Below are 14,193 nucleotides of genomic sequence, written 5' to 3'. Positions count from 1 at the left end.
CTATGGTAAGAGCTGCCTTGGCTCTGGGTGGGGGACCCGGAGGGCAGGGACATGGGCCGGGGGCTGCTCTCAGGCCCCCCCAGCCTGGGCTGGTCGAGGATCTGCGGCTCCCCACCGCTGCCCAGGCTCCCCGAGCGGAGTTCCAGCTTTCAACCTGGCCAGGGGATGGGCCGCAGGGGGAAGAGGAGGGGCAGGGGGCGGGGCCCATGGCCAGAAGTGGACAGGACAGGCCCATCCGCCCACCCTGTTCCAGCACCCCTGATTTCCTGTCTGTTTTTGTCTATCTCCAGCTCCCAGCCATTGGATCATGTTATACCTCTTGTCTACTAGATTGAAGAGCCCATTATCAAATATCTGTTCCCCATTTGGGTGCTTACAGACTGTAATCAAGTCATCCTTTAACCTTCTCTTGGGTAAGCTAAATAGCTTGAGCTCCTCTAGTCTATCATTCTATAAGGCATGCTCTCTAATCCTTTAATCATTCTCAGGGCTCTTCTCCGAACTCCCTCCAATTTATTAATGGACACCAGAACTGGTCACAGTATTCCAGCAGTGGTTGCACAAATGCCAAATACAAAGGTAAAATAACCTCTCTACTCCTACTCAGGAGTCCCATGTTTATGCATCCAAATATTGCATTAGCTCTTTTTGCCATAGCATCACACTGAGAGCTCATATTCGGCTGAATCCACCACAACCCCAAAATCTTTTTCAGAGTCCTTGTTTCCCAGGACGGAGTCGCCATCCTAGAAGTATGGCCTATATTCTTTGTTCCTAAATGTATACATTTGCATTTAGCCATATTATATAGATACTGTTTGCTTGTGCTTACCTTACCACGCGCTCTCTCAGTGACCTGTCCTCTTCATTATTTATCATGCCCCCAATTTTTGTGTCCTCTGCAAGTTTTGTCAGTGATTTTTTTTTTTGTTCTTAATAAAAATGTTAAATTGCATAGGGACAAGAATTGATCCCTGTGGTACCCAAAAGTTTTCTGCAGAAAGCTTTTTTTGTTTGTTTGTTTTCGTTAAAAAGACACAGTTGTAAAAAGCATATCCTTTCCTGAACTAACAGAGAAATGCTCTTGTCATGCAGTTGTGTTTACAGATGTGTATTCCTGATGTGATTGTTTAAATAACAAATAAATAATTTTGTGCTCAATTTTAGCTAAGACTCTACTGGGGTACTAAATTGCTGAATAGTCAGGTTGATTGCATTATCAGCTGCTTACTTCAATAAAATAATCTTTTAAAATTCTTTTATTTAGTGGAACTTAAATGTTTTGACTGATTTCTGGCTTTTTTTCATATTTCTCTTTCACATTCCACAAATTTTCTTGTAGTGTTCTTTCATTTCCCTGAGTTTATTTGACTATTCTCTGGACTCTTTCTACCTTTTTATGAAATTAGAACTATATAATCTACATTATATACAGATCTCAAGCATGAGCATTTTTAAGGTAGAGTTAGATTAAAGAGTTCATGTATTTTGATTTGTAAGATTAGAAATAAGTGCCTATCTGATGCTCTGAACTCGTACGTAGTTTTAAAAATACAAAATATCAGACATTGAAAAATCCATATAATAGTTCTTTGAGTTAATCAAGAGTTTGAGTTCTTATTGATGATGTCTTACAAAGGATGACAAATCATTAATGATAGGTTTATTTTTTTCTATATTTATAAAACTTCAACAGAGGTTTAGGATAGAGGAAGGTCTAGATTTCATGAAGCTAAACTCCAGTGACCTATTAAAACAAGAATCTTGAACTAACTTTTTAAGTTAGCTGAAACAGCTGTGTTGTAAGGGAGATTCATTCCTAAAGCATGATTGTATCACCCTAGCCCTTCCCAGAATGTTTTGCCATGAGAGTGCAGTTTTAAATTACATACATCTCCTGGCCCTGCTTCCTCCCGGGATAGCTCAGCCCATGCTGTGAACTGTACTGACCACCTGGCTGATTCCAGGCCTCTAACACACTATAGGTTACAAGTGGCTTGGGTTGCCACAACCCTGTTTCTATTAGCCTACTACCAAGGATATGGAGCTTGGGTTTAAACAGGTGCAGTGAATGGGACTGATCAACAGTAGTGGTAGGTATTTCCTTTTATAGCTTGAGCAAAAGGAAGTAGTTTCAGACACAACCTCAAATTTAAGTTGACACAAGGTTTGATAAGAAAACAACCCTTCTTTTTTAGTTTTAGAACCACCTAGTCTTCACCCTCTCCTGTATTTACAGCTGATTTGGAGAACAAAAGGCAGTTAGATTTAACTTGGCCACCCGTGATTTCTTTTTAATTCTTTCTGGGTAATGTTTTATTTTTAAACATCTACTCTGTCAGAGTTTGTTTTTCTTGCAGCATGCAACAGCAGGCTAGTGAATGTTAGAGGCATGTGTATCTTCAGCACATAATGAAACATTCTGGGATTCATTACTAGAAACAATAATAGGTACCTAGTATCCTTCATCAAGTCTGCTTTTGTAGACCCACGTTCTGTGATCTGGCACCCATTTGCTAGCTAAACATAAATATAGTTCATTATCAAGACACTTCCTTGATACCACATCTAACTACTACACATTATTCTCCCCCATCAAATTGCCATGCTCCAGGGATAAATGTTTCTAATTCAGTGTGTTTTTTATGAACAGTTGTATAGTGAATATTTGAGCCCAGTTAATGATATGTACCAAGAACATGGGTTACTTTTTTTCCCCTCTGAATATATTGACACTCAAGAGCTCAACTGTAAGAGTCACGTTTCTAGCCACAGTCACAGATTCTTTGAGCAGTAGTTGGCCATTAAGGGGTGTACATGTGCATACCCCTAAATCCCAGCATTCTGTAGACTGAAGGTATAAACACCACATCTCTTCTAAAACAATTACTTTTAAGTCTGTTCCTGTATTGGACTGTAAATCCTTCAGAACACACTGTGTATTCAGGGCCCATTTCGGTCAATATATGTCTTTGAAAGCAACATATGTCCCGTGAACCAGACTTACTGCTAATAAGTTAATGTTCTTTCTTCATGATGACTGATTCTAGAGCCCCACTGTAAGAGATGAGATACCAGTGACCTCCCTGAAGAGGTGGGCTGATGAACCTTGCTAATTACAGTAACTGAAGAATTCCCTTCCTGAAACCAGAAGCATCAAGAATATGATGATTTATGAAGTTATGCACCAACTCCACAGTGCAGCCCTACAGATTTCAAATAAGGGTGCATTGTGGATACATGCCATTAAAATTGCCAGGCACAGGGACATCAGTTCCCATATGACTGAATGCATACTACTACTCGTTCTTTGAGCTCTAGACCTTTCTCCAAAGTCTTAGACCAAGCACAGCTAAGCAGTTTAAAAAGCTCTTTGGGGCAGGGATTGCATATCATAATTGAATCCTGGTCCATGGCTACTGCTCCTAGGCACTATGGTAATTCAAATAAATAATTAGCCTAAGTAGTAGGTAGTGGCTCTTTGCCATTCAGGGTGTGTAACCTTGCCTCCCCAGTATGACTATGGGACAGAAGCTCTGAGAATTTGGTCTAGTGGGTCAGTCCTGTTGACTCTTCCTCAGTAGTTGGAGGGGGGCGGGGAGGAAATGGAAGCTAACTCTAAATCTGTTAATTTGAACATAGTTGTATCTTTGTATGTGACAGAAAAAGGGATGAGAATAGCTTCATGGACCCTCCTGCTGGTGGACAGAGAAACTGAGGCTCAGTTGGAGGTACATGGTATTTACACCATTGGTGTATGGAATGATGGGCTCAAGAGACATATACCCTGACATGCAAACTATAGTTCAAAAAGTTTCTGTGACAGTATGAATAGGCACGTGACTCCTATATGTGTGGCTCTGTGGTGGCAATGTCATGAAGAACTGTAATTTAACTATTCTCTGTATTGCTAATTAATTTAACTAGTCAAACTTGGAGCAACCCAAACAAAATGGGTTTAAATTGCATTCAGTGTAGTCACTCCGTGTCCTTAAAAGACCTGAAGATGAGTCAATAGTGTCTGTAATACAACCTAAAAGATGCCTTGTGATCCCACTTTGCCCTCAAGCAGACGTTTAGCATGGTTGTAGTTCTTTTTCCCTGACCATCACTTTGTGTGCTGGTTAGTACACTATTCCCCTTGACACGTTCGCTAACAAAAACTTCAGCTCCTCTCAGTTACCATGGCTATGGCACCTATTAATCTTCAGGAATAAAAGTTGAAGTTATTGATATGCTCTCCAGTTCTCTCTTACGGTGCTTCTCTGTCAACCCTTTTCCTTCTCTGGGATTTTTCTACAACAAAAATTCTATAGCTTCAAGGGGTTGGGGGGTTTTTATTTCAGAAATCCGGGGTAATAGCAGCAATCTAAGATTATAATAAAGCAGGGGAGGGCAAACTAAGGCCCGTGGGCTGGATCTGGCCCATCAGGGCTTTCAATCCAGCCCGCGGATTGCCAGTCCCTGGCTCAGTTGGGCTGGCAGGCTCCCTGCCTGCCCTGGCCCCACGCTGCTCCCGGAAGCGGCCAGCACCACGTCCCTGCAGCCCCTGGGGGGGGAGTGGGGGGGCAGAGGGATCAGCGCACTGCCCTCGCCTGCAGGCACCGCCCCCCACAGCTCCCGTTGGCTGGGAATGGGGAACCGTGGCCAATGGGAGCTTTGGAGGTGGTATGCACAGGCAAGGACAGCATGCAGCAGAGCCGTCTGTCTGGCCCCACTCCACCCCTAGGAGCTGCCGCCAGACATGCTGGCCACTTCCGGGAGCGGTGTGGGGCCAGGGCAGGCAGGGAGCCTGCCTTAGTCCTGCGGCATGCTGCTGCCACCCCAGAGGTAAGCGCCGCTGGGCTAGAGCCCACATCCTCCACCCCAACCCCCTGCCCTAAGTCCCCTAACATCCTGCCTTGAGCCCCCTGCTGCACCCCAATCCCTTGCCCTGAGCCCCTTCGTGCACACCGCACTCCCTCCCGCACCCCAGCCCTACATTCATGGCCCTGCATACAATTTCCCCACTCAAATGTGGCCCTTGGGCCAAAAGTTTGCCTATTCCTGGGATAAAGGTTACTTATGTACAGAGTAAGATGGTTCTCTTTGAGGCCTGAGATCTGAATCACTTATTTCTGTATTTTTTTCCTGAAGTATATCAGGTCAATATCCTGCAAACTATACCAACTTGGCCTGCATTCTCTTCATAAACTAAGCAAGTTTAGGCATAATAAATATATGAAAGGAATATTCAGGGAAAACCTAGGTGCTGTAAGATTTAATACTAAGCGGTACTCTTCCCCCTGAGTTAAAGATGCAACCACAAAAAAATTGAGGGACCTGCGGTGAAAATAAATGAGATCTGGAGCAGTAATGCGGAACATCAACAGGGTCATAAATTGGTGAAGATGAATGTGCCCCGTGGTGCACCTTTGTGTAGTCATAATCCAGTCAATGTGTTATCCAGGTGCTTTCATTTATATTTAGCATAACATAAATCTATTGCATGTCTAGGAGCAAATATTGCCACTTAAGTTGTCAACTAAGGGGTGCTCTGCCTTTTTATTATCAAAAAGAGCTAATAAATCATAGAGTTCTGTGTTTACAATTAAAATGGTGCAGTCCTCTTTCACATTAATGTTTGCATTCTTCCACGTTGTTTTGTTTTCCCATCTAATTTTATATTTGTCGGTATTGTAATAGTTTTCCTGTTCTGTTCACTAGTGATGTTTGCTTCTAATATTATATCAATTTTGCATAAATAAAAAGAAAAAATGTAAACAATGTTAAGTTTTTCCTGGTCTTCATTTATTTAGCCTGGGTCTCAGCAGTACCATGTTATAGCCGCTGTCTCGCCACTTTTCTGGATAGCATGTTTAAAAACTGTTTTATTTTATAGTTCATGCCACATCTACAGTGGCCACGGAAACCATGTTAGCATTCTTCTGGCAAGAACCATCTTTAAACTATGGGCTTTGCTCTAGTCTAAACAAATAAAAACAGAATTTGGCGATGATGTGTATTTTTTTTACCCAACTGTATTCTATGCCAGTTTGGCATGGCCAGTATAGATGGGGATGAATCTTATGAGCAAGTTCCAAAATGGTACTTTAGCCTACGCTCCTAGAGTACAGCATGGTTTGGAACTTGCTACTGACATAACTTAGGGCATGGCTACACTTGCAGATGTAGAGCGCTTTGAATTAAACCAGCCTTCGTAGAGCGCAGTAGGGAAAGCGCTGTAGTCTGTCCACACTGACAGCTTCAAGCACAGGGGCTTGGCCACATTTGTGGCACTTGCAGCGGCATTGGGAGTGGTGCATTATGAGCAGCTATCCCAGCATGCAAGTGACTGCAACATGCTTTTAAAATGGAAGGGTTGGGGTGGAGTGTGACAGGGAGTGTGTTGTGTATATGTGGGGGGGAGGAGAGTGGGTTATTGGGGGGCTGAGAGCATGTCAACATGCTGTCTTGTAAGTTCAGACAGCAGCAGACCTTCCCCTACCCCCCACCTCTCTCTCTTACACACAGCATTCCACAGTAATGGCTTGCATGCCAGCTGTCAGAAACGGAGCTTTGAAAGGGCATTTCTGCATTCCTACAGTGATTCAAAACAACGACAAGAGTGGCCACTTGATTTAAGGGGATTATGGGACGTTTCCAGAGGCCGATCAGAGCGCAGTAACTCAACACCTTGTTCACACTGACGCCCAGGTGTTGTAGCCAAGGCGCAGCAAACATTATTCCTCTCGCCGAGGTGGAGTACCAGCAGCGCTGTAGCCGCGGCGTCAGAGCGCTCTACGTGCCTTGCCAGTGAGGATGGGTAGTGAGCTAGTGTGCCCGGGGCTCCTTTATTGCGCTGTAACTCGCAAGTGTAGCCAAGCCATTAGTCTAAATGTCTATCTGAGTAGTGGCAAAGGAAGAGAAAGGAGGAGTCCCTTGAGAAGAAAAGGGAAAGGTCATACGCTAAGCAAGTCTCTACATGTATCATCCTCCTTTTCTCTCATCCCTTTGCTGTCTCAAGTGCTAGTTCTCTTTTCCTTTCAACTTAAACAATGGCTCTGTGATGGGGTGTACTCCTCACGCTAGCCCTGCAAAAGCTGAATTGGGCCAAATAGGCTGCAATCTGTGAGAATGAAACCTCTGAGGAAAGCCCTAATTAAGGGAGGCTCACCTGTGGGAACAGGTGGGGCTTATATAAAGAAAGGAAATTGGAAGCAGAGGAGGCTGCAGGGAGGCAGTCTTGCTCTAGAAGAAGGGATGGGGCTATAAAGACAAGTAGCCCATGGTTATTCCCTAGGAGGAGGGAGCTGAGAGGCTGGTAAACCCAGAGGAGTAGGGAGGGCCAGAAGGTAAGGAAGAGGCTCAAGAAAAGGCAGCAAGGTGCAGGAGGGAACAGACCGTGGCTACTGCTTAGAGCAGTGGTTCTCAAACTTTTATAGTGGTGACCCTTAGGGAGGAGGGATAGCTCAGTGGTTTGAGCATTGGCCTGCTAAACTCAGGCTTGTGAGTTCAATCCTTGAGGGGGCTATTTAGGGATCTGGGGCAAAAAATCTGTCTGGGGATTGGTCCTATTTTGAGCAGGGGGTTGGACGAGATGACCTCCTGAGGTTCCTGATATTCTGAGTCCAAACCCCTATCACATAACAAGCCTCTGAGTGCAAACCCCCTTATAAATTAAAAACACCCATTATAAATGCTGGAGGCAAAGTGGGGTTTGGGAGTGGAGACTAACAGCTCATGACCCCCCATGTAAGAACCTTGTGACCCCCTGAGGGCTCCTGACCCCCAGTTTGAGAACCCCTGGTTTAGAGGGTCCCTGAGCTGAAACCTGGAGTAGAAGATGGGCCTGGGTTCCCCTGTTAGCCCCTGAGGCAGTGAATGGGAGGACTGCCTGAGGCTGCTGGTGAGCAGAGACTTTGATACAAATCCCCAGAAGGGGAAACCACACGGTGACCTGGCCAGAGGGCTGAATCATGAAGAGAAGACTGTAGTTCCTGGGATGAGAGAAAGGCCACAGAGGCAGAAAGAGACAGTGCAACTGCAGGAAGGAGTGTTGGCCACGCAGAGCTAATCCCCAGAATGGCAAGGAGGGGGGTGTCACCTGGGGTTTGTCACAAGCTCCTTGATCTGAAATGGCCAAGGAAAAATCCCCACTCTCCCAAACTGATAAATATAACAGTAACAGCTAGTGTGCACTCAGCAAATCTGAGAGTGGAGTTTCAGAAGTGTTGAGAATGCAGTTTACTCTGCTCCCACTGAAGTCAAAATTTCTCTGGGAGCAGAGTTAGGCCAATATCGAACACTTTTTTAAATCCCATCCTCAGAGTATAATAAAACTCCATCTGTTTCATTACAAAATCTTTACACCACACTTGCCCTTGGACCTAAGGCACAGTAGATGTGCATTTAAATGTGTCCTAGCAGTTTTTCAATATAGCTGTGCTTTATGAAAAATCTGATACTTTCATAATCAAGCTGAGTGATCTAAGGTTAGAGGAGGCATCTTTATTAAATAGATCTACCTCTCTGCTCTTTCCTGATGCAAAGATGAACCTTTCTAGTTTTTGTGAGCCTCAAATGTCCTTTAATTTAAATTTTAAAGTTTATAAAAGAGAGGTTATCACTGGAATGTATGTTCCTTTTCGAATACTTGCTCATGTCCATTCCTGCCTCTGCTCAGCCTCCTCCCCCAAGTCCCTGCCCATGCTCCACCCCCCATTTGGCCCCCTCCCCTGAGAACTTCTGCTGCTTGCGCTTCTCTGCCCCATTCTCCCCCCCCCCCCGAGAGGCCCCCCACCCGAGGAAAAAAATTCTCTCGCAACTGTGCATGCAGCGCGGTCATATCATGGAATGGACATGAGTAACACATCTCAAAGAGCAACAGGTACGGAAAGGTTAGTAACCATATTTTTCAGTATTAACAAGCCTTATTAAGGAACCACTGAAGATCACCTTTCAAAAATCCAAGCAATAAGATATGTTAACGAGAGATTTCACTACTAGGAACTGATCTTATGTTTTCATTATAGTTGCCTAAATCTGAAAGGACCATTACGAAATGTTAATCTAAGCCCCTTCACTCCATACAAACATATAAACCTCCTGCAAGAGAAGGATCCTCGTGTAATCGGTTAGAAACCTGGCATCACAGTATACCTACTCCTAGTTCAGAGTATTGTTAAATCATTCCTTACATCCTCAGCTATAGAGGAACAAGGTAATGAGAAGACTTTTTAATTAATAACTGCACCTTTTTATGAGACTTCCTTTACTGCCTTTTACCATTTTATGGAGAAGTGAAACTCCATTCTACACAGTGAATTGCTCAGTAGCAAATTTTCTGGAGTAATCTCTGATTTTTTTTTTCATGATTTTTTAAAAAATCTAGATGTAGCGAGCTCTATAAAGCAAAAGATCATCTGTACATGCATGCTAAAGAGGCAGTATGTTGTAATAAAACAAATCAATATTGTACACTATTACATGGCCTTCTGTAATATATTCCCAGGTCTAGTAAAGATTGGTTTGTAATGGTCTGCTGTATATATATTTCCACAGCTACTGGAACTACTCAGCAAGAAAGGGTTTCTGAATAAAGCTATTTAACACTTTTGATTTTCAAAGAGTTTTACAAACACTAATTTTTGCCTCACTTCAGTGAGGTAAGTAGTAGTAGTATTCCTGACTTACGAAGGAGGAGCCTGAGCAAAGAAGGCAAGTGACTTGTCTAAGGTCACAGTGAAAGTGGGTAACTGAGGTGGTACTAGAACTCAGGAGTTCCTAGCTTCCAATCCTGTAGCCAAGCCTACACTATGTCCCTCTTGCAAAGACACATCATGGAGGAGCTTCATGTCCCTGAGTAGCTCCAAAGGATTCCCACAAAGTTTCAAGCTGCAGCTAACACCTTTTCTGCAAAAGGAGGACAGGTTAGGACTCCTTACAAATCCTGGCCATGCTGTCCTTTTAACCTCCGCATGCATGCTTCTATTCATGAGGGAGCTAGGAACCCCTGAGTTCTAACCTTAGCTCTGATAACTGATGCTCTTTATGGCCATGGGCCACTTAACCTCTCTGCCTCAATACCTGGTAGAACAAGTCCAAGCGTGTTCTGAGTTATGGGATGAAGGTCGAGCCCCTTTACTGCAAAGAAGATTAAAGAGTTTAATTGGGGAGCAGATGGAGGTATACTGGAAAGATTGCAGAGAGTAAGCTCTTGATGATAGAGTATTATGCTAATGCTGCCTAGGTCAAATATTTGCATTCAGCACAACTAATGGAATGTTAGGTTAGCTTATCAATAACCATAAATGGGCTAGGACTCCCATTTTGTTTTGTTTTATGACCATTTATTTTACAGACAAAAAATGAGATTTCAAACCTCAGTTTTCAAAACATTTTTTCACAATCTCCATTGGGCATTTATATAGGTTGTACCCTCATTGACAGAGTCACAAGTAACTAACACTGAAGAAAAGTTGAATACACACCGTTCCGTCAAAAGAAATTGCCACTTTCCTATGGCAGATTCAAAAATACAAATGATAGTACAAACTAAAAAACACCTGGGCATTTTCTGAGAACTTTGAATATTAACGTCAATAGCACTGTATAGGGATCTGGTATGTGGCTTTAAATCTGGAAGCCTGAACACTTGAAATGTGAAAGGCAAACTGGAATAAATGCAAGATCGTCTTGTTTCCTTTTTGTTGTATTTGTTATTGTAAACCTAGCGCCCAGGTCATAACCCTAGGATTGTCTCTTTAGTTATGATCTTATTTAGAGTCAAATTTTGTGTCCTATAGCTTTAACCATAGCCTGCATTATTAAAAATGAATTTAATGGTCCTCTAGGAGCGAACTCTGCAGGTAGCAAACAAGAATCTTGGTACATATTGTCTTTAATTATTCATTCTGGACTATGGGGATTTGTGAAATGTATTTCTAGCTAAGCTCAAAGCCATTATACTAATGCTAGCAACAGGGCTATGCTATTTAGTTTAACAGAAAAGGACATGATTGCCCTCCTCAAGTTTCCTGTTTGTAATATTTTATTGCATTTAATAAAGTTTCCTACAATTGTATGCATATATTGTGGACATGGCCAGTCATTAGAGAGTATTGGGATGCAATCCATAACCAAATAGCACAAATTGTTGGATATTTATTACAGAATGATTCTTTGGTAATCCTCCTGGGGCTTCCTAGACGAAATGATCACACACAAGGAAATGAAGGATTCGTCTCTCATCTGTTAGTAGCTGCTCAGCTAATGATAACCCCTGGTTGGAAAAAGAAAAATAGTCCAACCGTAGAGGAAAGGTTAAAAAAAAAGGGAGGTTGTATTTCTGGAAATATTGCTACAACAGTTACATACTCCGCAAGGACAAAAGATATTTAGCTATTTGGGCATCTTTTATTCAATCCTCACACAAAGTGCATTAACCGGGGGGGAAGAGGGGAGGAACCACACCTGTGCAATTTTTTTAAGATTAACATTCAATAGACATGCCTGGGCTGTTAAATGTGTAATCAGAGATTTCACACAATTTAATGAAATTACGTGTCATGGGTGTTGTAATGATGCTTACTGTGTAAAATGGTAGGTAGTACCCTGTTATATAGAAAGAGATGATTAATCTATTCCTGTACAACGTCCTCTTAAACAAAAGCTCACTGTTGTAATGATTGTTTTGTTTCTGATATTTACATGGCAAGGATTTTGTTAATACTTCCTAACTAAACACATAGTAATAAACATATAAAAGTTTCCTACAAATGTTACTTGGGAGGGAAGCGAGGTGGGGGGAGAGAGGAGACATCCATTAATTGTAAATGGCCTTCTTGCCAGCAGGAATTCACATGCATCCTCTTGTGCACTGTGTATGTTTGATGTAATCAAAATGGTTTTACCCACAAATTGCTTGCAAGTAAATGCTGTGAATAATTTTGCTCCTGTCAGACCTACTTCTCTGGCTCGCTGCAATCTCAAACAAGCTACTGGTATCCTCTGATGTGTTTTGTTTAAAAATCAGAGCCACTTTCTCAAAGAATCTGTTTAAGCTTAACTACGGGCTCGCTACTGCACCTTCATGGATTTTTGTTTTAGAAAAATGTCTCATTCTGCTCTCACTTGTACCATATTTACACTAGTATAACTCAGGGCTTGTCAGCATGAAAACATGTCACCAGTTATACCAGGATAACTGCCCATCTGGACATTCTTATTCTGGAATAAGAGTGACTTTTTTATTTACTTAGCTTAAATCTCTTCCCAAAATCTGAAAAAAGTTGCATTTACAGAATAAGAGTTTCCACTGGGGGAGTTATACTGGTACAATTAGACTGGTTTAAATTCACACCTTATCTTATACCAGCATAACTTTCCCACTCACACAAGCACTCAGTTGACTTCGGTAGCGTTGCTCCTGTTTTACACCAGTTTAACTAAGCAGCTTTGGGACCTGTCACTAGTCAATGCAGTGTTTGGGGGAAAGGAAATGTTTGCGCATGTATCTGTTGGAATCCAAGTAGGATATTTTCTACAGTTCTGCATCCAGCAATCTTTGCTCTGCCAATTTGCTGCATCAGATTGCACTAGTTTTGATCAGAAAACTTTAGCTCTTTGTCACAGGTCACTGGCCCCTTTAAGAGGAAATGGGACCGCCCCCCCCCCCCAGTCCCATAATTGTCTGCCACTCAGCCAGAGTAGGTGAGGCCCGTGGGGTCCAGTGTTAGCCTGATGAACACCTGGGCCTCATAAAAAGGGCTGAGAGAACTCCATAAGGAAGGAACTCCAGGAAGCAGATTAGGGTCCTGTGAGAAGCCCTGAGGTAGGGCCTGTAGGAAGGGGACAGGGAGTCTTAGGAAAAGGTGCCAGAGTGCTCTGGGAGAGGAAGCAGTGGGGCTTGCTAGGAAAAAAAAAGGCCACCCAGAGAGAAAGCCCTGGGACATAGTGCTCAAAGAACAATTCTGCGGGGCCCTGGAGTAGGAGTGACAAGTAGGGCACTTCAGTGAATGGTAGACTGTGAGATGGACTCCAGGGATAGCAACCTGGCAGTCAGTGAACAGGAGCCGAGAACTGAGTCTAGAAGGCAGGCTGAAAAGTAATCCAAGAAGGGCAGAAGAATTTTCTGTTTGGGCACTTGTTTGGGCTTCTAATTGGTCTAATGCTGTGCCCTGGCTCAGAGGGGTGCTCCACCAGTGAGCCACCTCTATGACATGCATGATAAAGTGGGCCAATAATAAATTGGAGCGAGGGGAGGGGAATTCCCAAACTTTTGAGTATATCTGGCCTGCAACATGGTAATGGCAGATATTCAAAAGCAAAAACAGGGGAATGAATGAATGTAAGTTTTGGCTTCACATGGCTGAATGAGCATTTATTGTTATACTTGTTCAGCTAGCTTGACTGTTGAAAAATTATTACGCAATATTTGCCCTGTCTCATTAACACGGTTGCAGTTGTTATAGCATGTGAGTTATGAGAGAAGAACAGGAGATCTGTTTCATCCTAGAATGATATTTGAGTGTATAAGAGGGCACCTTCTGCTTCTACTGTCATTTTGCCTAATACAGTGGAAACAAGAAGTGCTGTGAGAAAGAAGAGAGACTCTACAGACGGCTGCCAGGTTGAGCAGATCCATCTGTGTGCTGCTTTCATATAAAATGGAATAAAGCTTGATGGACCTTCGGATTCTCCAAGCCCTGAGAGCCAACCCCTCTCACACTGGAGTTGGATTTGTCTGTACGTGGGTTAAGCAAGCTGTATCCAAGAGTGGACTGGGCTATTCTGGGCTAGGCCACACAGCCTCCCCCCCCCCCCCCATCTGACCTGCCCTATGAACTGCCCTTTGCTTCCCTTTCCCCTCCCTCTCCCCAAGTAGTGTGCAAGAAGTGTTCCAGTACAAGAAGTGTTCTAGAGTGAAAGCACATCCAAGCAAGGAGGGGACATGTTGGAGACCCTGGCAATTCTCCACTACCCCAAACAGACTTATGGCAATGTAAGGCATGGGTTGGGGAGACCAAAGCTACCTTTACTCTGTGCTTTGGCTGCCAACCGTAGGCAACTAGGGAGGGTGGAAGACTCAGGGGTGATTGGCTTCAAGTTTGTTTGTTCGGGTAACATCAAGGAGCTCTTGTGTGGCGTGCTCTTAGCTGGAAGGGTGTCACAGTAGTCTACACCTTAGGTTGGGATCCTCTAGAGTTTCAG

At 43.3% G+C, this 14,193-nt stretch overlaps 1 protein-coding gene across 2 annotated transcripts in view; it reads left to right on the top strand.

Moving 5' to 3' along the window:
* Positions 1 to 625, top strand: part of TCAIM (T cell activation inhibitor, mitochondrial) — a 62,990-nt gene extending 62,365 nt beyond the window's left edge. The window contains exons 11-12 of one of the 2 annotated variants that reach the window (XR_010598355.1): positions 291 to 413; positions 489 to 625. Coding sequence is in view for 1 of the 2 variants with exons in the window: in XM_065583553.1 (XP_065439625.1) it covers positions 291 to 330 (40 nt within the window). In the remaining variant the exon portion in view is untranslated. The other variant, XM_065583553.1, reaches the window with a different exon arrangement.
* The last annotated feature ends 13,568 nt before the right edge of the window (positions 626 to 14,193 follow it).

This window comes from Chrysemys picta, chromosome 2 (assembly GCF_011386835.1).
Source record: "Chrysemys picta bellii isolate R12L10 chromosome 2, ASM1138683v2, whole genome shotgun sequence".
Classification (NCBI taxonomy): domain Eukaryota; kingdom Metazoa; phylum Chordata; order Testudines; family Emydidae; genus Chrysemys; species Chrysemys picta.
Note: the sequence above shows the minus strand (reverse complement) of the source record. Positions and strands in the feature narration are given on the sequence as shown.